At 44.4% G+C, this 26,665-nt stretch overlaps 1 protein-coding gene across 1 annotated transcript in view; it reads left to right on the top strand.

The window, feature by feature from the left end:
• Window positions 1-26,665, top strand: part of SLC12A5 (solute carrier family 12 member 5) — a gene marked incomplete at its 5' end in the record, with an annotated part of 169,621 nt that overhangs the window by 49,662 nt on the left and 93,294 nt on the right. The window contains 5 exon segments of the mRNA XM_030213464.1: window positions 5,609-5,850; window positions 7,000-7,211; window positions 17,496-17,663; window positions 22,364-22,462; window positions 24,606-24,663. Coding sequence (XP_030069324.1) covers window positions 5,609-5,850; window positions 7,000-7,211; window positions 17,496-17,663; window positions 22,364-22,462; window positions 24,606-24,663 — 779 coding nt within the window.

Genomic DNA, 26,665 nt, shown 5'->3' with positions numbered 1-26,665 from the left:
AAGATGCTGGATAGCCCCCATCTCACTGCTGACTGTTGTCTGTATCTTAGTATTGGTGTAGGGATACCTAAATTAATCTAACGGGCCTTAAGATTATTTGGTATATTTTATTATCTTCTGTTTGCTTCTGAATGAATTGCAAATAATCTGTTGTTAAGGGTTAATCACTTGTTGATGAAAATATCCTGTGGAGACAATTTCCTGGGATGGGTGGGTCAGAAAAAAGACGTCCTTAGCACAAATGGATTTTCAAGCCTAATCAGTAAGCTAATACTTAATTTTTATGCTCTAGGGCTGTGAGAACCACTAAAGCTACACAAATTGATTTTAGACCTTTTAAACAAGTTAATATTTTTTTTAATGAAATTAAAACAGACTTTATCAACAAACCCCCAAATCTCTCTTCTATCCCAGGCTTTAAGTGACAAAATTTCAAAGCAATGTCTAATTAACTTGCAGACGATTCTACTCTCAAAGAAAGAGCTGATAATCAAATAAATAAACCTTAAATACACCTAAAATCTTTATCTTGTGTAAATGTATGTGTGGTGCCAAGAAAGCCCATACTTTTTTGTAGCATGCATGTAGGCATGTTCAGGCATGGAGTTTGGGTGAAGCCTGGGTGGAGTCACGATTTACAGGCATTTATAAAATACATATGTATGGACATATTTCATGTGCAAGCATTTACATCTGTTTATAAGCAGGCATAAGTGTCCATGGCTTCAATTCAGGCACAATATCTGACACTTTTCCTCTAGTATTTTATATAGATGCAGAGGTGTCTAAATGGATTTAGAAATAACCTTGAACTAGGTGCTTACATGATCTTCACACATAAGTAACCTGTTATAAGTTTACCCTCTAAGGAGGGCAACTTTGAAAAGCAGTCTTACACATAATGGGAGGGAGGGGATGGGATTTGATATATCTCCTTTCTGTGGTTATAATCAAAGTAACATAGTAGATGACGGCAGAAAAAGACCTGCGCGGTCCATCCAGTCTGCCCAACAAGATAAACTCACATGTGCTACTTTTTGTGTATACCTTACCTTGATTTGTACCTGTCCTTTTCCGGGCACAGACCGTATAAATCTGCCCAGCACTATCCCTGCCTCCCAACCACCAGCCCCGCCTCCCACCACCGGTTCTGGCACAGACCGTATAAGTCTGCCCAGCACCATCTCCGTCTCCCACCACCGGCTTTGCCACCCAATCTCGTCTAAGCTCCTTAGGATCCATTCCTTCTGAGCAGAATTCCTTTATGTTTATCCCACGCATGTTTGAATTCCGTTACCGTTTTCGTTTCCACCACCTCCCTTATTTTGTTCCTGGGGCAACGGAGGGTTACATGACTTGCCCAGAGTTACAAAGAGCTACAGAGGGAAATCAAACTCAGTTCTCCCACTCCTCCACTCATTTGCAGGAATGAGCTTCTGATACCAGCCCAACATACTGACGAAACAAAAAAAGTTGGAAACCCCACAAATAAAAGCAGAAAGAACCCAATAGAATGGAGATCTTTATTTTATTTATTTTTTTAAACTGACAAATATCCACAATAAAAAGAACATAAACTTAGGATAAAGACTCAACACAGCCATGTTTCGGTTGGAATACCTGCATCAGGAGTCAACAGTTATCCTGTCAACGTATCTATTATTGTAGATGCAATGTACCAATGTGAATAAAAAGTGCAACACTATCCAGCTTATTTTCGAAGGAGAAAGACGCCCATATTTCGACCCAAATTGGGAGATGGGCGATTTTGGGCGTCTTCAACTGCAATCTGTCGCAGAAACGGGCAAAGTTGACAGAGGCGTGTCAGAGGCGTGGTGAAGGCGGGACTGGGGTGTGTTTATTGGCCGAGGAGAGATGGACGCCCTCGGCCGATAATCGAAAAAAGAAAGGCATTTTTAGCGCGAATTTGGGTCACTTTTTTTGGACCCTTTTTTTTTCCCCACAAACAAGTCCCAAAAAAGTGCCCTAAATGACCAGATGACCACCGGAGGGAATCGGGGATGACCACCCCTGACTCCCCCAGTGGTCACTAACCCCCTCCCACCAAAAAAAAAAACAACTTTAACAACTTTTTTTTCCAGCCTGTATGCCAGCCTCAAATGCCATACCCAGCTCCATCACAGCAGTATGCAGGTCCCTGGAGCAGTTGTTAGTGGGTGCAGTGGACATCAGCCAGATGGACCCAGGCCCACCCCTCCCCCCACCTGTTACACTTGTGGTGGTAAATGGGAGCCCTCCAAACTGCCCCCAAAACTCATTGTACCCACATCTAGGTGCCCCCCTTCAGCCATAAGTGCTATGGTAATGGTGTAGAGTTGTGGGCAGTGGGTTTTGGGGGGATTTGGGGGGCTCAGCACCCAAGGGAAGGGAGCTATGGACTTGGGAGGTATTTTAATTTTTTTTAATTGTTACAACTGCCCCCTAGGGTGCCCAGTTGGTGTCCTGGCATGTGAGGGGGACCAGTGCACTACGAATCCTGGCCCCTTCCATGACCAAATGCCTTGGATTTGTTCGTTTTTGAGCTAGGCACCTTCGGTTTCTATTATCGCTGAAAAACGAAACCGCCCAGCTCAAATGCACACAAATCCGATGCATTTGCCCGGCACAAACCGTATTATCGAAAAAAAAGATGGACGCCCATTTTTTTCAAAAATACGGTCTGTCCCGCCCCTTCATGTACCCGTTTTCGAAGATAGATGCCCATGGAGATGGGCGTTCGTGTTCAATTATGCCCCTCCACAGCTTGTGTATCACTATAGGACGCTGAAGATCCCAACATATACTTGCATATATTCATATAGGGAGTATGTATATATTGGGGAGGTACATTTATGGGGCAATTCTATAAGCTGGTGTCTTGAAATATGTGCCACTTAAGTGGGTCGCCATTGATTCACAGACACCTATGTGCTCTAGGCTCTATTCTATAAGGGGTCCTTTTACCAAGCTGCAGTAAAAAAAAAGGCCCTGCGCAAGCGGCGGGGGCCGTTTTTGCATTGCGCTGATGCCCTTTTTACCGCAACAGGTAAAAAAAGGCTGAAAATAGCCACGGCCGTGCGGTAAGATTGCTCTTACTGTGTGGCCATGCGAGGGGGAGCATTTACCACCATCCATTGAGGTGGCCGTAAGGGCTCCCGCACTAATCCAGCAGTAACCATATAGCATATGGTACTGCCAGGTTAATGCTGCGCTAAAAAATACGGGCTGATTTTCCCTCACGTGGGAATTGGTACGCGCCAGACCTGGAACTACCACCGGCGTCCTTGTTGGGCCTGGTGGTAGATCCAGATTAGTGTGCTGAAAGGCCACGTTGGGTTTACTGCCGCTTTGCAAAAAGGCCACTAAGATAGCACCTAACTGACAGGGGAGTGGATGGAGCGTGGATGGGCCATGGACATAGTAACGGTAACATAGTAGATGACGGCAGAGAAAGACCTGCACGGTCCATCCAGTCTGCCCAACAAGATAACTCATATGTTCTACTTTATGTGTATACCTGACCTTGACTGTAGACGTCTGCCCAGTACTAACCCCGCCTCCCAACCACTAGCCCCACCTCCCAACCACCAGTGCTGCCACCCAATCTCGGCTAAGCTTCTGAGGATCCATTCCTTCTGAACAGGATTCCTTTATGTTTATCCCACGCATGTTTGAATTCCATTACCGTTTTCATCTCCACCACCTCCCGCGGGAGGGCATTCCAAGCATCCACCACTCTCTCCATGAAAAAAAGGACATGTCTCCAAGTTGCCACATTGCCTAATTTAAAAAAATATATAGCTTTCTCAGATCATCCCTAGATTCACCTAGTTCCTCCAGACCTTACCTGCAATGTCCAGAAATGGCAGAAGTGATCTCCATTTGTCCTGCACTGCTTGTTCCCTATTTAGAAACATAGCCGGCCAAGTCACAGTTGGCACCATCTTTTAAGTATGGACTCAAAAGGGCAGGAAGAATTAGTGGTCACTCCTGCTCCCTCTTTAGACTCCAGGTATCACAGGAAAAAAAAGGTCTTAAGGGATTCTGCAGAGGATCTGTGGAGGGTGGAAAATTTTAAATCTTGGAATGTGTGTTTTGGTTTTAGCATGCTAAAATCAACACAAAGTTAAACAAAAAGTAAAATAAAATAAAAATAAAAAGACTATACATAACCCTTAAACTTATAGATTTAGCCCAAACGTTTTTTTTAAAAAATGAACAAAGAAAATCACCCTAAAAGAAAAACATCTAAAAGAAACATAGAACAGAAGGAATGGATCCTAAGGAGCATAGACGAGATTGGGTGGCAAAGCCGGTGGCGGGAGACGGAGATGGTGCTGGGCAGACTTATACGGTCTGTGCCAGAGCCGGTGGTGGGAGGCGGGACTGGTGGTTTGGAGGCGGGGATAGTGCTGGGCAGACTTATACGGTCTGTGCCAGAACCGGTGGTGGGAGGCGGGGCTGGGGGTTGGGAGGCGGGGATAGTGCTGGGCAGACTTATACGGTCTGTGCCAGGAAAAGGACAGGTACAAATCAAGGTAAGGTATACACAAAAAGTAGCACATGTGAGTTTATCTTGTTGGGCAGACTGGATGGACCGCGCAGGTCTTTTTCTGCCGTCATCTACTATGTTACTATGTTACTATCTTCAACTTTGTATCGAACAGAAATTCTCAACTCACCCAACATCAGTGGATCCTCCTCATAAATTACTTCATAAAAATGGAATTTTGTATGTAGCTCCCAAGAGTGACATCTTCATCACTGCCCTTACATAATTTATGTCAATCTTTTTATAGAACAGGACTAAATCCTGGGGACAGAACTGACTCTAGAGGGACTGAGGCTTCGGATTATTCAGCATCAGTGGGCCTCTACTATGAGATATTGTAAAGAGAAGGGAGAGGGTAGAGCCTGTCACAACTCCTGTCCTATCTCTGCTCTGAAGAAACAAGAAGTGAAGCTGGATGTCAGGGAAAAGCCTAATTTGGCAGCTAAGCTCCCCTTTAAAGCTCTAACTAAGAACATAAGACTATAAGAATAGTCATACTGGGTCAGACCAATGATCCTGTTTCCAACAGTGGCCAATCCAGGTCACAAGTACCTAACAGAATCCCAAAGAGTAGCAACATTCCATCTACCAATCCCAGAGCAAGCAGTGGCTTCCCCATGTCCATCAGATTATGGACTTTTCCTCCAGGAACTCGTCCAAACTTTTTTTAAACCCAGATATGCTAACTGCCTTTACCACATCCACCGGCAATGAGTTCCAGAGCTTTATTCTTTGAGTGAAAAAATATCTCCTCCTATTTGTTTTAAAGGTATTTCCATGTAATTTCAAGTGTCCCCTAGTCTTTGCACTTTTTGAAAGATAGCATTGCCTGCGGGTAATGGTAGAACTGAACTTAAACCAACTTATGACATGTTTTACAACCTTAGTTTTCAACAAAAAAAGGAAAATACCCACAAGAATTGATTTGCAATTCTCTTGTACTTGTTATTGTCCTTAATTACTATGAGTATTCTAAGAATTAGGACAAAGAAAGAGAGGGAAATGGTTAGACGAGGAATTTGATGCTGATTGAATTTGCTTGGCATTCTTCCGCAGACATATCTGTTTCCCACCATGGCTATCTTTAAGGCAGAAGACGCAAGCGGTGAGGCAGCGGCACTCCTGAATAACATGAGAGTCTACGGAACCTGTGTCCTCACCTTCATGGCCACCGTGGTGTTTGTTGGTGTTAAATATGTCAATAAATTTGCCTTGGTCTTCCTGGGCTGCGTCATCTTGTCTATCCTGGCCATTTATGCTGGAGTGGTCAAGTCGGCCTTCGAACCACCAGATTTCCCGTAAGTATAAACACAACCAGGCAGGAATGAAGTGCTCAAATATCTCCTAAAATGAACGCAATCTAGTATGCAGAGAAAGCAACAAAATTAAAAGGATGGAACATACAGGTAAACTGAAGCAGCCTCAAACCACCACAAGAAACCATGAAGCCCCCCCCCCCCCCCCAAACAGTACATGAAGCTTTGGAATATGATTCATGTGATTTACCTTCTTGCAATTTTTTTGACCTGGCTGTTCCTTTACTCCTTTCTCTTCTAGCTCAGGGGGCTAATGATCAAAACTCCAGTGCTATTCTGAATAACACCATAAAAATATCAAAAGAACAGCGCAGAAGAACCAGTGGCGTAGCCATAGGTGGGCCTGGGTGGGCCAGGGCCCACCCAACAGTAGCACATGTTTAGCGGTAGCTGGTGGGGATCCCAAGCTTTGGCAGCAGAAGACCCCCCCCCCCCGATGGTAATGAAAACGCTACTCTCCACGATACTGGCACCTGCACATGCTCAGTTTTCAGTGCATGCCTGCTGCAGACTGCCAAGGTGGAAAGAAGCGTTTTCCCGCCAGCTGAGATATTTTTCTGGTCATAGTGGGGGAGTGGGGGGCAGAACACTTGGTGCCCACCTATTTCTTGCTTAGGCCCACTCAAAATCTGTTGTCTGGCTACGCCCCTGAGAAGAACAATGCCCTAATCTTCAAAGCTAATGAGATGCAAATATAGGTGCGTTCATAGCTTTGAGCATTAGGGGGTTCGGCGGGAAGATTTTGCTTGCCGCATGCACAAAAGAGTTAGCTGTAAGCTGTTTAGCTGGATCAGACCTGTCCTACTGGTTAAATGAGTTTTAATATTAGGCCTTTAGCTTATTTTGAATATCAGGCCCCAGGTGTTTCTTTAGCAATGCCCCTGACACTTTTCTTACCGGGGTTGCTCCATAAGATCCACAGCCCCAGCTGACGGGGGTGCCAGAGATCTAGTCTGCGAATCAAACTGGGGATTCTGACACTGAATCACTGGGCCAGCCTCTACTTTCTTGCATTGTATTTACTTTCCTACTTAACTCTGCTTTTTTAATGTCTCCTCTCTCTCTCTCACTTGACCATATGGTCTTTATGTGCATCATTTTCTCTGTTTCTTTTTGATTGTACCTTCCTAGGATCTGCATTCTTGGTAATAGGACACTCTCCCGCAAAGGGTTTGACATTTGTGCCAAGCTGGTCCTTCAAGGGAATGAGACAGTAACAACCAAACTTTGGGAGCTGTTTTGTACATCAAGCTTCCTGAATGCTACTTGTGATGAGTACTTTATGAAGAATAATGTGACTGAAATCCAGGGCATCCCAGGAGTGGCCAGTGGGATCATTAATGGTAAGAAATAAAGTCCCTCAGTGACAAATAATGGAGCGGAGGGAAGGGATGGAGTGGAGAAAACTTGTGGAGCAATTACATAGTAACATAGTAACATAGTAGATGACGGCAGAAAAAAACCTGCACGGTCCATCCAGTCTGCCCAACAAGATAACTCATATGTGCTACTTTTTGTGTATACCGTACTTTGATTTGTACCTGTGCTCTTCAGGGCACAGACCGTATAAGTCTGCCCAGCACTATCCCCGCCTCCCAACCACCAGCCCCTCCTCCCAACCACCACCTCTGGCACAGACCGTATAAGTCTGCCCAGCACTATCCTCACCTACCAACCACTGGCTCTGGCACAGACCGTATAAGTCTGCCCAGCTCTATCCTCGCCTCCCAACCACCAGCCCCGCCTCCCAACCACCGGCTCTGGCACAGACCGTACAAGTCTTCCCAGCACTATCCCCGCCTCCCTACCACCAGCCCCGCCTCCCGATCTTGACAAAGCTCCTGAGGATCCATTCTTATGTATTCTAGGAAAGAAGTTGGTGCCTTAGAATTTTATAGCTTCTTGCCTTGTCGTACGTAGAATTAGAAGATGGAGGAAGGAACCTTGGAGTCCAGGGAGGAGGAAATATAGGTACTGGGAGATCAAAGTGAATACAAAAAGGGAGAGTACTACTACTACTACTACTATTTAGCATTTCTATAGCGCTACAAGGCATACGCAGCGCTGCACAAACATAGAAGAAAGACAGTCCCTGCTCAAAGAGCTTACAATCTAATAGACAAAAAATAAATAAAGTAAGCAAATCAAATCAATTAATGTGAACGGGAAGGAAGAGAGGAGGGTAGGTGGAGGTGAGTGGTTACAAGTGGTTACGAGTCAAAAGCAATGTTAAAGAGGTGGGCTTTCAGTCTAGATTTAAAGGTGGCCAAGGATGGGGCAAGACGTAGGGGCTCAGGAAGTTTATTCCAGGCGTAGGGTGCAGCGAGACAGAAGGCGCGAAGTCTGGAGTTGGCAGTAGTGGAGAAGGGAACAGATAAGAAGGATTTATCCATGGAGTGCACGGGAAGGGGTGTAGGGATGGACGAGTGTGGAGAGAGTAGAGTAGAGAGGGGGTGATACAAATCAGGCACTAGGAAAGGGGGAAGAAGCATAGGATCAGGAGGGAAGAGAATGGAGAGGGAAAGGAAAATCGATGAGAGAGAGAGGCAGTAGATGAAGTTTACTGTGTGCATGGCCTTCAAGCCAAGCAATTATCTTATTAGTGGCTAAATGGAGTGTCTGAAGCTCCCCTCCAGTGTTAGTCAGAGGCCGCTCTTTAACAATGTGGGTTATAATTTGAGTTTCACTGCAGCTGCAGCCTGAATGATTCACAAGAGTTCATGGATATTGAATGGTCACTCTGTGAATGCTTTAGGAAAACATAAAATCACTATAAGACCAAATTTCAGCCGGATGTCTAGAAAAAATGTTGAAACGTCTAATCTAGACATTTCAAATGATTCATATATTCAATGGCACTGTACGTGTAGTGTGTGCTGCTGAATGTACGACCCCCCTAGACCACCAGGGATTTAAAGGTAGGCCTGAGGAGCCTATGGGATTTGGGGGTAGGGGGGCTCCTAGTTCACACAATGATGCTCTGGGGAGAATGGGAGAGAGGGGGTATCAGCATTTAAGGTGGGGGAGACTGAGTGTTTTGGGGGGAGTCAGGAGGGAGCAGGGATTGGCATGGGGGATTTCTTATGCGGGTCCTGGCTGATTTTCAGTTGGGACCCGCACGTCTTATGTGAGTCCCAACTGAATATTGGCCTCGACCCGCATAAATTCTGGCGGAAAACTCTTGGCCAGTCAGAACCGGTTATTCAATGCTGGTGTCCAGACATGGCCTGGCATTGAATATTAGGGCCTTATTCTGCTCATGGCGGTCAGTGCTGACCACCACTGGCTGAATTTTGACCAGATAGTTTAAATGTTTGGCTCCAACTCCCCAGCTTTTTTCTGAGTCTCAGCAACATCAAACGCCTCTCCACTCATGTGAATAATACCTACAATATTATGAGGGTAATTTTGTAATGGGGCACCTGGTTTAAGAGGGCAAGTAGACGTCTACTCAGGTGTTATTATATAAAGATACATAGGAACCTATGCATCTGTATAAAATGCAAGTGAAGGCAACAGAAATGACACCTACCTCTTAGGTGTGGATGTTTACACCCACTCGAGAGCAGGTATAAATGTCCATACCTAGATTGGAGAAGTACACAACTATGGAATGCATTGCCAAAAGCTGTGAAAACAATCTATGACCATCTAAACTTCAGGAAATCACTAAAAACCAACCTGTTCAAAAAGGCTTACACTACCAACCCAACATAAATCCCTACACCTGGCAACACAGCAAAACCAATGATCGTGCTGGACAATGTACTACCTTCCCTCTCTTCGACCCCCATGGTGCCTGAAACACACCTACCTTATTCGACCACAACAAAACCTGTATTTGTTTCTCTACCGGACTTGGTGAACGCCTTTACGGGACTATGTAAGCCAGATTGAGCCTGAAAATAGGTGGGGAAATATGGGATACAAATGTAGCAAATAAATAAATAAATTACTCTATTTTATAATCTGTGCATGAACTTCTGCAATCCACCCAGACTTTGCTGCTGTACTTGCCTACTGGCGAAGTGCATACTATCTTGTGAAAGCACATTAATTTATGCTACAAGGTATTTCATAAGATACTATTTATATAACTATATGGTCACATGTACACAAAAGTCCAAACAGCAAAAAAACAGCACCAAGGGCCTTAAAAAGAGGGACATTTCTTTAATTATTAAATTGGAACCTGTATAAAACAGTCTTTGGAAAAGACCCGACACGGACTATGTTTCGGCGCTCTGCGCCTGCGTCAGGGGTCACAGTGATAGCGGGGAGAATTATGTGGAGTAGCTCAGCAGAACTATCAGACGCTACAGTGGGGGAAATAAGTATTTGATCCCTTGCTGATTTTGTAAGTGTGCCCACTGACAAAGACATGAGCAGCCCATAATTGAAGGGTAGGTTATTGGTAACAGTGAGAGATAGCACATCACAAATTAAATCCGGAAAATCACATTGTGGAAAGTATATGAATTTATTTGCATTCTGCAGAGGGAAATAAGTATTTGATCCCTCTGGCAAACAAGACCTAATACTTGGTGGCAAAACCCTTGTTGGCAAGCACAGCGGTCAGACGTCTTCTGTAGTTGATGATGAGGTTTGCACACATGTCAGGAGGAATTTTGGTCCACTCCTCTTTGCAGATCATCTCTAAATCATTAAGAGTTCTGGGCTGTCGCTTGGCAACTCGCAGCTTCAGCTCCCTCCATAAGTTTTCAATGGGATTAAGGTCTGGTGACTGGCTAGGCCACTCCATGACCCTAATGTGCTTCTTCCTGAGCCACTCCTTTGTTGCCTTGGCTGTATGTTTTGGGTCATTGTCATGCTGGAAGACCCAGCCACGACCCATTTTTAAGGCCCTGGCGGAGGGAAGGAGGTTGTCACTCAGAATTGTACGGTACATGGCCCCATCCATTCTCCCATTGATGCGGTGAAGTAGTCCTGTGCCCTTAGCAGAGAAACACCCCCAAAACATAACATTTCCACCTCCATGCTTGACAGTGGGGACGGTGTTCTTTGGGTCATAGGCAGCATTTCTCTTCCTCCAAACACGGCGAGTTGAGTTCATGCCAAAGAGCTCAATTTTTGTCTCATCTGACCACAGCACCTTCTCCCAATCACTCTCGGCATCATCCAGGTGTTCACTGGCAAACTTCAGACGGGCCGTCACATGTGCCTTCCGGAGCAGGGGGACCTTGCGGGCACTGCAGGATTGCAATCCGTTATGTCGTAATGTGTTACCAATGGTTTTCGTGGTGACAGTGGTCCCAGCTGCCTTGAGATCATTGACAAGTTCCCCCCTTGTAGTTGTAGGCTGATTTCTAACCTTCCTCATGATCAAGGATACCCCACGAGGTGAGATTTTGCGTGGAGCCCCAGATCTTTGTCGATTGACAGTCATTTTGTACTTCTTCCATTTTCTTACTATGGCACCAACAGTTGTCTCCTTCTCGCCCAGCGTCTTACTGATGGTTTTGTAGCCCATTCCAGCCTTGTGCAGGTGTATGATCTTGTCCCTGACATCCTTAGACAGCTCCTTGCTCTTGGCCATTTTGTAGAGGTTAGAGTCTGACTGATTCACTGAGTCTGTGGACAGGTGTCTTTCATACAGGTGACCATTGCCGACAGCTGTCTGTCATGCAGGTAACGAGTTGATTTGGAGCATCTACCTGGTCTGTAGGGGCCAGATCTCTTACTGGTTGGTGGGGGATCAAATACTTATTTCCCTCTGCAGAATGCAAATAAATTCATATACTTTCCACAATGTGATTTTCCGGATTTAATTTGTGATGTGCTATCTCTCACTGTTACCAATAACCTACCCTTCAATTATGGGCTGCTCATGTCTTTGTCAGTGGGCACACTTACAAAATCAGCAAGGGATCAAATACTTATTTCCCCCACTGTATGTCTAGCAGTGATATATATTCCTCCGCACATGTAAAGCGGTAGCGCTCAAATAGTGAAAAAAAACTAACGCTCTCCTTCTGTATTAGTGAATTTTTTTTTTTTTTTTTTTTCTTGGACACTAATACAGAAGGAGAGTGTTAGTTTTTTTCACTATTTGAGCGCTATCTCTTTACATGTGCGGAGGAATATATATCGCTGCTAGACATAGCGTCTGATAGTTCTGCTGAGCTACTCCACACAATTCTCCCCGCTATCACTGTGACTCCTGACGTAGGCGCGGAGCACCGAAACACGGCCTGTGTCGGGTCTTTTCCAAAGAAAGCAACAAAACAAGCGGAAGATATCCAGAAAGACCAAACTGAAATCACAGATGTGGAGAAACCAAAATGATTTATTAGGACCCTACACGGTCCGTGTTTCGGCCAAAAAGGCCTTCTTTAGGGGTCTACAAATTGGCATATACGGATGTTCCTCCAAAAGTTCTCACAAAATGAGATGATCGCTTGGAGCTATTCAAGTAAAGCGTGGACTTTTCAGTCCACGCTTTACTTGGATAGCACCAAGCGATCGTCTCATTTTGTGAGAACTTTTGGAGGAACATCCGTATATGCCATATAGAGGGGCATAATCGAACGAAAACGTCTATCTCCATGGGCGTTTATCTCCAAGAACGGGTCCGTGAAGGGGCGGACCGAACCGTATTTTCGCAAAAAATAGACGTCCATGTTTTATTCGACAATTTGTGAACTGGGCGTTTTTGTTTTTCAGCGATAATGGAAAATGAAAGCGCCCAGCTCAAAAACGAATAAATCCAAGGCATTTGTTCGTGGGAGGGACCAGGATTCGTAGTGCACTGGTCCCCCTCACATGCCAGGACACCAACTGGGCACCCTAGGGGGCACTTTTACAAAAAAAAAAAAAAAGGTAAAAGAGCTCCCAGGTGCATAGCACCCTTCCCTTGTGTGTTGAGCCCCCCAAATCCCCCTCAAAACCCACTGCCCACAAGTCTACACCATTACTATAGCCCTAAGGGGTGAAGGGGGGCACCTACATGTGGGTACAGTGGGTTTGGGGGGGTTGGACGACTAATAAGCATTAAGCAGCACAATTGTAACAGGTAGGGGGGGATGGGCCTGGGTCCACCTGCCTGAAGTCCACTGCACCCCCTAACAACTGCTCCAGGGACCTGCATACTGCTGCCAGGGAGGTGGGTATGACATTTGAGGGTGAAAATAAAAAGTTGTGAAACATCATTTTTTTGTGGTGGGAGGGGGTTAGTGACCACTGGGGGAGTCAGGGGAGGTCATCCCCGATTCCCTTCGATGGTCATCTGATCATTTAGAGCACTTTTTTGGGACCTGTTCGTGTGAAAAAAGGGTCCAACAAAAGGGTCCTAAATGTTCGCTACAAACGCCTTTATTTTTTCGATTACCGCCCTAACGCGTACATCTGCCCTCGGTCGATAACCACGCCCCAGTTCCACCTTCGCCACACCTCTGACACGCCCCCATCAACTTTGTCCACTGGATAAGCTCCTATGTAGGGGTTTCAATTACAATGATTTTGTCTGCCTGTCCTCCTGCTGCCCTGAACTGTGACTAATAAATCTGAGTACCCAGAAGTGGGGCTGCACATTTATAAAAGTTCTGCCAAGGTTCACCTAAGTAAAGTGGCCATCATTTATTCATTTTACTATACCGTTACTTATTGCGAACAAATCAGAACGGTTTACGTACAAACAGCAAATGACATAAAGCAAATGAATTAAACTAAAAAATGTAAAATAGGAATGCCATAAAATATAGGAAAGAACAAACGAATCTTACATTCTGAAGAGCGTCACATACATCCACACAAATGTGAGTCTTACAGCATATAATATAATTCCTCTCTATTTGAATTGGAACCTGTATAGCCCTCTTAATGAGGCATTATGAGATCTAAGTCTCAAAAGCTCATTGAACATAGTAACATAGTAACATAGTAGATGACGGCAGAAAAAGACCTGCACGGTCCATCCAGTTTGCCCAACAAGATAACTCACATGTGCTACTTTTTGTGTATACCCTACTTTGATTTGTACCTGTGCTCTTCAGGGCACAGATCGTATAAGTCTGCACAGCACTATCCCCGCCTCCCAACCACCAGTCCCGCCTCCCACTACCGGCTCTGGCACAGACCGTATAAGTCTGCCCAGCACTATCCCCGCCTCCCAACCACCAGCCCCGCCTCCCACCACCAGCTCTGGCACAGACCGTATAAGTCTGCCCAGCACCATCCCTGCCTCCCGCCACCGGCTCTGCCACCCAATCTCAGCTAAGCTCCTTAGGATCCATTCCTTCGGCACAGGAATGTTAAGTAGTAGGATTCCTTTATGCTTATCCCACGCATGTTTGAATTCCGTTACCGTTTTCATTTCCACCACCTCCTGCGGGAGGGCATTCCAAGCATCCACTACTCTCTCCGTGAAAAAATACTTCCTGACATTTTTCTTGAGTCTGCCCCACTTCAATCTCATTTCATGTCCTCTCATTCTACTGCCTTCGCATCTCTGGAAAAGGTTCGTTTGCAGATTAATACCTTTCAAATATTTTTGAACGTCTGTATCATATCACCCCTGTTTCTCCTTTCCTCCAGAGTATACATGTTTAGTTCAGCAAGTCTGTTTTTAATGCCGCTCGGAAAGAAGCATATGATGTTTCCAAGCTGATCTGTTATGGCAATGAATTCCGTAATGCGGGGGATAAAAAATAAAGAGCAGCTGTATGAGTAGAATCCCACCTAGCTCTGGAAGGCGGGGCTATTGTAAATCTGTTGCCTGTCAGTGAGCGGAGAGTGCGAGCTGGTGTATATAGAATCGTTAAAGCTGCACGATACGTTGGCGTGGTCCTATGAACTGCCTTAAGTGTTAGCATGAGAACTTTAAATTTAATTCTATATTCGATCGGAATCCAGGAGCGGAGTAACCCTGTTAAATTTTGAGGCGCGGCAAATGATACGGGCCGCTGTGTTCTAGATGGTTTGAAGACGTTTCAAGCTCAATTTTGTGATGGCGTCATAGATAATATTATAATAGTTCAGGCGTGATGTAATAAGCAAATGACAAAATTTGTGGAGGAGTGGCCTAGTGGTTAGGGTGGTGGACTTTGGTCCTGGGGAACTGAGGAACTGAGTTCAATTCCCACTTCAGGCACAGGCAGCTCCTTGTGACTCTGGGCAAGTCACTTAATCCTCCATTGCCCCATGTAAGCCGCATTGAGTCTGCCATGAGTGGGAAAGCATGGGGTACAAATGTAACAAAAATAAAATCCGCAGTGATTCTGGATCTACCAAATTTCTAATTGAACGCAGCTCATGAAGATGGTACAATAATGTTTTTACAACATCTGAAATTTGATCCGTGAAGGATACCTTTGAATCTATGATCACTCCTAGATATCTCAAGGAAGGTACTGGATTAATTTGTCTGTCAAATAATGTTGGAATCAATGAGGGCATTAAACTATGCCCTGTTATCCAAGAGGCTATTGTCTTTTCTGGGTTTAAAATCACACGATGTTCGGAAAGCTACCTGGATCTTAGTAACCTATGGAACTTTGCAAGTCTAAGTGTTTTGAAAATGAGCCCCTATGTCCCCCAGAACTAGAGGACATGAAATGAGGTTGAAGGGGGCAGACTCAAGAAAAATATCAGGAATTATTTTTTCACCGAGAGAGTGGTGGATACTTGCAGTGGCGTTCCTAGGGGGGCTGACACCCAGGGCGGATCGCCGATGTGCCCCGCCCCCCGGGTGCAGCGCCCGCCTGGAACAGCGCAATGCCCCCCCCCGGCGAAAGAACCCCCGATCTCCTGGCGAAAGAACCCCCCGGGTGCACGCCGTTGGGGGGGGGGGTGCCACGCGCCTGCCGGCTCTTCGTTTTCATGCTCCCTCTGCCCCGGAACAGGAAGTAACCTGTTTCGGGGCAAAGGGAGCATGAAAATGAAGAGCTGACAGGCGCACGGCACCCCCCCAGCGGCGTGCACCCGGGACGGACCGTCCCCACCGCCCCCCCCCTTGGTACGCCACTGGATACTTGGAATGCCCTCCCGCGGGAGGTGGTGGAGATGAAAACGGTAACAGAATTCAAAAATGCATGGGATAAACATAAGGGAATCCTGTTCAGAAGGAATGGATCCTCAGAAGCTTAGCGGAGATTGGGTGGCAGCACCGGTGGTTGGGAGGCGGGGCTAGTGGTTGGGAGGCGGGGCTAGTGGTTGGGAGGCGGGGCTAGTACTGGGCAGACTTCTACGGTCTGTGCCCTGAAAATGGCAGATACAAATCAAGGTCAGGTATACACATAAAGTAGCACATATGAGTTAATCTTGTTGGGCAGACTGGATGGACCGTACAGGTCTTTTTCTGCCGTCACTTACTATGTTACTATGATCACACTTCACCCTCTGGGTACTGACAAAGATATTCAGCTGCCTCTTAACATTGATTCTGTGGAGAAGAAAGGTACTAGTAGCTGTTTTTTTGTGATGCCCAGAGGAACCATGTCTTACAATATTAAACCAATTTTGCAGGAGAGAGAAGTGATTAGAAAGGAGTGTCATATAAATATCTGCAGGGATTTGTTAAGGAGCAACAGGGCAGGTGATCCGCAAACTCCAAGATGGAAAAAAACATAATAGATACACATAAACTTTTATTCATTGAATAACAAACTCAGTATATCGCCCGACACTGGCCATGTTTCGTCCAAAAGGGCTGCGTCAGCGACTATACTGTGGGCTTGACGGGCAAAAAATGCAAAGTGATATATAGGCTAATCAACAGCATGAAATGTTAGATGACAAGTGTCAACCGCAGTGTTGTAAAAAAAACCCAGCACAAATGCTATTCCAAAGATGCAGTCCGTCTTCCTGGTCGATAGCAGCGTGTCCAAACGCTCCCCATGATCGCTATTATTATTGATCTGCTCTTGTTATTTTCATCTTGGGATTTGTTAAAGATACTGTGGTTATGTGGTGAATGTTTTGTTGCGTAAAAGCAGAGAACGGAATTGGCTGTGGTACCAGAAATCAGCAGTCGGTCTCAGAAATTATGATATGCTGCGAGAGCACGCTTTGGACAATTAAAACTGTTAATAACAGAATTAAGTTTATAGTGCTAGTGACTGAAGAGGTTTGCCGCAATTAATTATGAATTTAGGATGTGTATTGAGTTTGTTCACTAATTAACAGTATTACGATGAATTTGATTGTATTTCTTAATTTCATCTTTACATCAGAGTTGGATGCGATGAACAGCATATTAAAAACATGACATAGATGAACATAATTCTTTATCTCTTGATTGTCCATACTAATTTATCACGATTGAAGTTTATTCCTATACCTCTTATTTCTGATTACAAAAATGTACTTTCTTTATCTGTATACCTAATACATTCTGTCTCCTCCACCTTAAATATGTATTTCTCTTTTCCGGAATTGGTGATCACCATTACGGAACAATGTAAGCCACATTGAGCCTGCAAATAGGTGGGAAAATGTGGGATACAAATGCTACAAATAATTAAATAATCATACAAAATGTATACATTCTATACCTAGTGAACGTAAAAATTTAAAAAATCATAATGCATATAAATAAAATCGAAATTGATGAACAACAATATTAAACAATAATATTAGAGCTTATGCTGAATTTTCTTTTAATGCTGCAGAGAATCTGTGGGGTAATTACCTGATGAAAGGGGTCATTGTTGAGAAGCAAGGTGTTACCTCCATGCCAACGAGTGAAACAACAGTCAATATGGATCAGCCCTATGTTTTCAGTGACATGACCTCTTTTTTTACCCTGCTGGTAGGAATCTACTTTCCTTCTGTGACAGGTAGGAGCTGGAAGCACTGACACACAGTTAAAGTATCCATATTATAGTGTACATCTCACTTATATGTTTGCTTGGGTGTTATAAATGTGTGGAGCAGGGGCGTAGTCAGACAACAGATTTTGGGTGGGCCTAGGCAAGAATTGGGTGGGCACCAAGTGTTCTCCACCCCCCCCCCCCCCAAAAAAAAAAAAATTATCTCAGCTGGTGGGGAAACGCTTCTTTCCACCTTGGCAGCAGGCATGCACTGAAAACTGAGCATGCGCAGGTGTCACGGAGAGTAGCGTTTTCGTTACCATCAGGGGAAAACCTTCAGCTGGCGGAGCTTGGGATTCCCACCAGTTACCACTAAACATGTGCTACTGTTGGGTGGGCCTCAGCCATAAATGGGTGGGCCCTGGCCCACCCAAGCCCACCTGTGGCTACGCCACTGGTATGGAGTGACAGTTTAGAAAGGATGGACAAATCGGAATTTAGATGTCCAAGTCAGAGACATCTGAAGTTCCGCTAATATCTTAGAGTCTGTTCTAAAATGCATGGTGAACTAGGTGTTCATGAGTTGGTGACATGCAGCATGGACATCCATTTTAGAAAAACAGATGTCTAAACAATCAACAAGGTGGCCTATGAACATTTATGTTATGAAATGGAATGCTTACTTGCTGAAGCTAACGCCGAAGCCCCAGACCTATGACTGGAGGGGCTCCACATTAGTCTCACCCTAAGTGGCATAAAGGTGACCCTCAGCACCAACCAGTAGTTAAAAAAGAGTCATGCCGAGATAGGGGAGGGGCAAAATTCCCTGGGCCCGGGCCTCCAAGTGGGGCCTGGCGCCAGGGTCTCTCTCTCTCTCTCCTGCTCCTGATGGTACCCTGGTGATCGTGTCCTTACAGGAGCAGGAGAAAGAAAACTCCGGGCCAGGCCCCCCTTGCATTGCCTGCCGAGCGGCTACTGGGCCCTCAGTCCACGCATGCTTGGTTTTGAAACCGAGCATGCGTGACGTGAGAGAACAACTTCTCTCTCTCCCTTTACACGTACATATACAAATGCTAGTCCCCTTCCAGCATGAAGATATTTCCGATGACTCAAAGACAATTCTTATACAAAACACTATCATATGACATCAAGATGCTTATGATAGAAGCACCATTCATGTTCTGGACGTCTATAAACTTGCACTTAGGAGGGAAGCTATCAGCGTGGGCTACCATTAAGACATGGTATTTTACTGAGAACCCAGTTCTTTGTAACTAGGGGACCCTTTTACTAAGCCACGTAAGCGTCTATTTCCACCCAACGCACACCAATTTAGAGTTACCACCCGGCTCCAGCATAGCTCTTGTGGTAATTTCATTTTTGGCGGGCGTCCGATATGCGTGTCCAAAAAATAATTTTTATTTTCTGGTGAACGTCCACTATGCGCGCCAATTTGTATTTTGCCGCACGTCCATTTTCGGCCCAACCCCCCCCAAAAAGGCCTTTTTTTACAGGCACGCTAAAAAAATGGATCGACGCGTGCCCATAACCTGTGCCTACACTACCGCAAGCCATTTTTCAGCGCGCCTTTGTAAAAGGACTCCTAAAAACGCTAGTGTGCCTTAGTAAACGGGGTCCTAGATTAGATAACACTTTAATAAAAGAGCCCCTACATTTTATTAGTTTTGGGAACAGGAAATGACCCAGAATGACAACAAGAATTTTTGTTGGTGTTTCCCTGTCATTTTAAAGCGGCAAAACCTTCCTCTACTTCCTGGTGAATGGCATGACATTCTACCTGCACCTTCTATACTCTTTGTCTTTCTGCAGCCTGGATTATCTTCACAATCCATATAATTTGTCAGGATTTTCCCCTCACTTATCTTTACTAACAGTGCCTTACTTTACAATGCAAAAGAGACAGCTAAGTAGACACCATGTCACCACCTCCGAACTCTAGGAATGTGAGAGCTTCGCTTTATTTCCACAATGTTATAATAGCACGCTACTGTAATTATTTTTTAATTACTTTTCGCTGTTTGAGTTAATTAGGGGCTGATGAGAGATCCCACATTAGCACTTCTTGAGCGTAAACGTGTGACTGGGAACTCTTCCACCGCAAGAGTGTGAAACCATTCGGGGGCGTGGGGAGGTGGAGGGGGGGGGGGAAGAGAAATTGAGAAGAAAAAAAAAAAGAAAAGAAAGTAATAGGATGAAAAGAGATTACAGGAGAGAGAGGCAAAGAAGAAGGAAAGGAAACATAAGAATCTATTAAAGCAAGAAAGGTGAATGGAAAATTGACGGTGGGAGCTTGACTGAGGCAAGAAAATTAGATAGTAATGAGAAAATTACTCGTCTGTATTGAACAGATTCACTGCTCTGGCAGGACAGCAGTGTGGAATAACACAAGCAGAAGGGCAAGTGACAAGGCAGGAAAGAGTAGGGCAGTGCTGCTCAAACTTTTCCTGGTCACTACCTCATGATCATAGCTGCAGTGACGCCCATGACCCTGCGGAGGCATATGATAATGATGCTCAAAGGTCCATGACCTCAGATGTGATATGTATGAAACAGAGTTTGGGAATCACTAGAATACAAATTGGAGAACATTTTTCTTCACTCAACGTGTAATTAAACTCTGGAATCCGTTGCCAGAGAATGTGGTAAAAGTGGTTAACTTAGCGGGGTTTAAAAAAGGTCTGGACAGGAAAAGTCCATAGACCATTATTAAATTAACTTGGGGAAAATCCACTGCTTATTTCTGGGATAATGTATTGAACTTTTTCGGGTCTTGCCAGGTATTTGTGACCAGGATTGGCCACTGTTGGAAACAAGATGCTGGGCTTGATGGACCTTTGGTCTGTCCCAGTGTGGCAATACTTATGTACTTAGGATAAGGTTAACAATGGGGAAAAAAGGGGAAAATTTCTAAAAGAAATATGTAAATACATTTCCTATAGGAGATAATTGGAAATAATTAGTAGTATATCATAGCTCTGAGATGTTGATATGTAGCGGGGTGGTCTTTGCATAATAATGAGTGAATTATCCACTTATCTTTATACAGATTTGCAGCCATGTTATCCATTTAAGTAGGACTGCTGAATGTTTGGTTCTAAATTTAAATGGGTAAGTTAGGAGAGCTACTTATGCATTTCTGGTTAAACAGATAATGAATATTGCCATTATCTGGTTATGTTTAAAACCACATCCAGAAATGCCTCCATTGCTGCTTCCTTTTATATGGATAACTTTTGGTCCCAAATTCAAACTCAGTGTATAGCAGCAGTGGTGTGCTGGAGCAGGCTCTCACAGGCTCGCAAGAGCCGGTTGTTAAGTTTTTAAGACTTTTGGGAGCCGGTTGTTAAAGTAGGGCCCTCCATGGCTACTTTAACAACTGGCTCCCAAAATGTGGGCTTGGGCCCCCTGCTGAATTCTCTTTTACTTTGCTGGTGGGGATGCTGAGCCAAGTAAATAGACTGCTGCTGCTCCCCGCTCCTTGTTTCCAGCTCTGAGCAGCAGGCTGGGACTTCTTGAGCATGTGTGAGAAGTTCCAGCATCCTGCACAGAGCAAGACGTTGGGAGTGGTGGCAGTCCATTTATTGGCTGCCAGCAAAGGTATGCCTAGCGTGCCCGCACGAAAGGAGGGAGGAGAAAGAGGCAAGTGTTGCTCCCCCCGGCCACCCCTGGCCCTTCCAATTGCAGAGCTGGCTACGTCCGGAGAAAGAGCCTGTTGTTAAAAATTTACCAGCACACCCCTGTATAGCAGTATTCCCAAACCAGTCCTGGGGGCTACCCAGCCAGTCAGATTTCAAGATATCCACAATGGAGCCGATATTCAGCCCACGGGAGGCAGGCCGGCTAAGTCCCGCGATTGGCAGTGAGCCCGGATATTCAATGCCAGGCCATTTCTGGTGAGTGGCATTGAATATCCAGGTTTTTTGGCTGCTATAAACTTAACTGGCTAAGTTAATATTCAGCACTGGCAGGATAAGTTTATAGTGTTTGCATTCATTTGAAAACAATATCGTGCCAATCAACCTTTCGTGAGGCGGTGCTGGTCTTCGGAGCAGAAGGGAGATCATAGCTGCCCCAGGCAGTGCCTGTGAAGAAGGATGCCTCCCTTGCAGGCACTGCCTGGGACAGCTATGATATGTTCTGATATGTAGAGTTTTATATTTATGTTATATACTGTGGGCCCCTTTTACTATGCGGCGATAAGCTTACCGCTCGTTAAACAGGACGTACCACCGGGCTACCACAGGAGCCTGGTGGTACGTTCCACCCCTAGCGCACCATCATATCTGCAGATTAATGCTGCACTTAGGTGCTCGCACTTACTCCTGCTCTATGGCTGGCATATCGCATGTAAATATTAGGTGCGTTTGATACCTGATTACAGTAGTATTCTATAAAGGATTGTAAGCATCTATGTTCCTTTATCGAAAAGGCTCCTACCACTTGCCCTTTTGTAGAAATCCCCTGATGAGGTTTTACATGCATCAAATCCCTCTTACAGAATTAGCCACTGCGTTACAAGTACAGCTGAGGTTCAACAATTTTGTTATAACTGCATTTCTCGGTATAAAGAAAGACTTAAAATGTTGGCGTGTGCACGCCAAGACCCATGATCACTGACAATGGTGGACATCTTTGCAATTTTATAGAAACGCTGAAATACTTCTTCGGTAAATGAGACAAACCTCTGATATCTTTTCTTTTTCAAGGAATCATGGCTGGATCCAACAGATCAGGAGACCTGAGGGATGCTCAGAAGTCTATTCCAACTGGGACCATACTGGCCATTGCTACAACATCCTTTGTCTGTATCATTCATCAAGAATTGTTCATCTTCTATATGGCATCATTGCATGTTAAACAGAATTGTAGTAAGATGGGCATTAACGTGACCTCTTAGAATATTGTCTAAGCCATGTTGTCATCTGAGCTGAGCTTGGTGACCCTTCTAAAACCTTTATTCGAAAGAGAGTTCCTGGCTCTGGACTTGACCAAATGTATAGAGAGAATGAGGGAGGGCGTGTCACTCCTGCCCCTTTCACAAATAATCTTTATCTGTCAATATTATCTATCTAAGTATATAATATCATGTTCATTGTTGATTTAATCTAGAATTGAGAATGAATGTGACTGTTGGGCAGACTGGATGGACCATTCAGGACTTTATCTGCCGTCACTTATTATGTTATTATGTTACTGTGTTTACAGAACACAATCTTTAGCGAATTAAACAAATTCATGCAAGTGTTCTTTTTTTTAATTGAATTTAAACATAGTCATCACCAGTAACCTTGCTAACAGCAACATAGAAAATACAGAGAAAGGTAATGATAAAAGAAGAACAACTACTACTACTTAACATTTCTAGAGCACTACTAGGGTTACGCAGCACTGTACAAATTAACAAATAAGGACAGTCCCTGCTCAGAAGAGCTTACAATCTAAAGGACGAAATGTCAAGTTGGGGTAGTTAAGATTTCCTGAGAAGAGGTGTAGTGATTAGGTGCCGAAGGCGACATTGAAGAGGTGGGCTTTGAGCAATGATTTGAAGATGGGTAGGGAGGGGGCCCGGCGTATGGGCTCAGGGAGTTTGCCCCAAGCATGGGGTGAAGCGAGGCAGAAAGGGCGAAGCCTAGTGTTGGTGGTGGTGGAGAAGGGTACTGAAAGGAAGGATTACAAAAAAAAAAGTATACGAATCCCTGATATTTCAATTTAGCCCACCAATATAAATGAAGTTGAAGCAAGCATCAATTGGAGTACTTAATTAAGCAAAAGAAAATGAGGAAAAAAGGCTTAACAGTTGATTACTTTGCTAAATCATACGAATCTCTCACTGAGTTCCAACAACAGGCAGGCGTCACGAACAACTTCTTTAAATCAAGAAATGAATGTAAGTGATCTGATAAAAAGGATATTTAGTGAGCATTCAAATTTTTCACCAAACATTTACAAGGATAACGTAAAAAGAAAGAAGCACGCAAGGAAATTGTTTCTTGCTGCATGGCCCTAGCCACATCAGTATATATTTATCCATACCTTTGCCCCAGATATTGCAAATTCAGAAATTCCTGCAAGCGTTTTCCAAAACTGTGAACAAGTCACATGAAACACAGAAGACCCTATGTACTAACCTGTGAAAATGTTCACGGGTTAGTGCTTGTTTCTATAAAATTTAGTTAGGAGATGCACATGAGCTGTTGGCACATGTACATCCTTCCATACATTTTGTATGGAATTATTCATGTTTTGCCACAGGCTGGAACTTTTCGTATTCCAGGCTGTGGAATTTTGCTTAAAAATGCCCCATCATGCTGCAGAATGAAAAATTGAAGGAGGATCAACACCCCTTCTCCCCTAGCCCTGACACCATGTTCAAGCCTCAATCTACATATATAGTCCCATCTTCCTGAAATTCACCCCTTCCTAAAAGGGTCAACCCACTCCTTACCCCCACCACAAGGGGTCTGTGGGGAGTGATGGGGCAGGAGTGATCCCACTTGCTGTTGCCGTATTGGAAATGCCATTGAAAATCTCTGCAGACCATCCTGGCCCAACCTGGTTAATGCCGAGCAGTTTGGGGGAGAGCCTAAGTAATCAGGAGTTTCTTGGAGACTGGCAATATTCAGCACCATTCCATGGATAACTTTCTGGATAGCTTATCTCAGCAAAAAGGTTGTCCTAAGTTATCCAAATAATGGCACTGAATGTTCTGTTATACCCAGATGTCCAGATAGCAGCCAGATCTGAAGATTCGGGCATAGCTTGTGTCTGGTTACAGAGTTTAAGTACTGGCCCGTTATTGTTTCCAGAGATGGTCCTTTTCAGAGATGAGTTTTGATCTGTTTTGTATGATACACTGACTGAGAAGGGACTATAGATTATTCTTATCACCTAACTTAATTTCTCTAATGTTTTTGGACTTCCTTGAAATTTTCCTTTACCGATGTTCAGATATTAGCTCTGTTGTTCTTTTTGGAGCTTGCATTGAGGGTGTGGTTCTTCGTGACAAGTAAGTGCTATATTAATGCTGAGCAAGTATGTGCCAGCTGAAAATAATCTAAATAATAAACTACTTGAACCCTTTTGTGACAATGTCCCCTTGTTTCCCTGCAATCGTTTATTTATTTAGATTTTGCTCACACCTTTTTCCGTAGTAGCTCAAGGTGAGTTACATTCAGGTACTCTGGATATTTCTCTGTCCCAGGAGGGCTCACAATCTAAGTTTGTACCTGAGGCAATGGAGGATTAAGTGGCTTGCCCAAGATCACAAGGGCGGCAGTGGGATTTGAACTGGGTGCTCTAACCACTAGGCCACTCCTCCACTATAGCAACATTCCATGTAGAATCTCAAATAGTAGCAACAGAATTTATAGTAGCAACATTCCATGTAGAATCTCAGATAACATCAACATTCCATATAGAATCTCAAATAGTAGCAACATTCCATGTAAAATCTCAGATAGTAGCAACAGAATCTCAAATAATTTATTTGGATTTTGCTCACACCTTTTTCAATAGTAGTTCGAGGTGAGTTACAGTCAGGTACTCTGGATATTTCTTTGTCCCAGGAGGGCTCACAATCTAAGTCTGTACCTGAGGCAATAGAGGGTTAAGTGACTTGCGCAAGATCACAAGGAGCAGCAACAGGATTTGAACCAGCCTCCTCTGGATTGCAAGACCAATGCTCTAACCACTAGGCCACTCCTCCACTCCATGTTTAATGATCCTTGAAATCAAATGTCCCCATTGCCTTTACTGTTTATAAAACTCCTTACATTGCTTTCTCAACCCAACTCAACTCTCTCTCTCTCTCTCTCTCTCTCTCTGCTTTCTCTGGTCAATCCATCTATTTCAAAAATATCTACTTTCAACTGAATCCATATTACTTCTACAGAACCTATCCAATGCATCGTGTACTAACCATACCACAGCAGTGTTTTAATTAAACCCTTCTTATTCAATCTGACTGTGACGGGGGTTTGTAGAACACTGCGCCTCGCCCTTAAGAAAAGTCCCTCTCTATCTAGCACTAGTACTCATGTGCTTTTGTGCTTTCCAAATCCAGGAGCTTCTCTTAATGCCCTCGATTCTGGGTCACTGCCGTGTCAGAAATAGGCAGAATTCATCTCTTGGCCTCCATGAAGCTGCCTGAAATTTAGTTGGTTGTATCTAGGACAGCTGTGCCAAACCTGCTGCTGTAACACTGAGACATCTGTAGGCTATTAATATCAGAACCCAAAATATAATTCTAAATTAAGTGGCACTGTCAACTGACTCCTGTTTCTTTTTCTTCTTCCCCTCCCCCCGTCATCTTTCACACTTTCCTGCTGTATGCCTGTCCGATATCGGAAGTGTAAAAGATTTTGTCCTCTGATTTGCTAGCTTTATCATAATTTTGTAATTTTAATTTTGTGTTGGTTTCCAGATGCACAAAAAATAGAGTAGGGTTGATATTCAAAAGGGTTTAACCAGGCAGAAAAGGTTCCTGCCCACTTAACCCCCCCCCCCCCCCCAAGCTATCCCGCCACCAATATTCAGTTGTACTTAAGAGGGTAGTGCCACTGAATATCACCTCTAACCAACCATACCCTAACCAGCTTGGTTCGGGTGGGGCAGGGGCAGAGTTTGGATGGAGTGAGTGGCAATATTCAGTCTTCTAAGTTGCTAAGCAAGCTGTCCTAACTTTATGCGCCGAGTTAACAGGGCACCGATTTGAATATCGGCTGGTGCCTGATTAACTCCAGGTCAGTGGATATACTTGGATACTCAGTGCCAGGAGCATGCCCTGGCACTGAATTTCCAGGGTTAGGTCAGCTCACGACTGGAAGCAACTTACAAGCTGCTTATCACCGCAGGCTAATATTCATTTTCATTTCAGATATTGTCCCAACTAAACAGGCTAACCCCTTCATCCATTTATTAACTCTCCCATAATCCTATACCTAATGTTCCAAACCCTGACTCCACTCCTCCTCTCCTTTCCCCCCTTCCTCCTTCTTCCTCTTTCTTGA

Source organism: Microcaecilia unicolor, chromosome 8 (genome assembly GCF_901765095.1).
Source record: "Microcaecilia unicolor chromosome 8, aMicUni1.1, whole genome shotgun sequence".
NCBI classification, from domain to species: Eukaryota; Metazoa; Chordata; class Amphibia; order Gymnophiona; family Siphonopidae; genus Microcaecilia; species Microcaecilia unicolor.
This window is presented reverse-complemented; position numbering and strand designations above follow the sequence as displayed.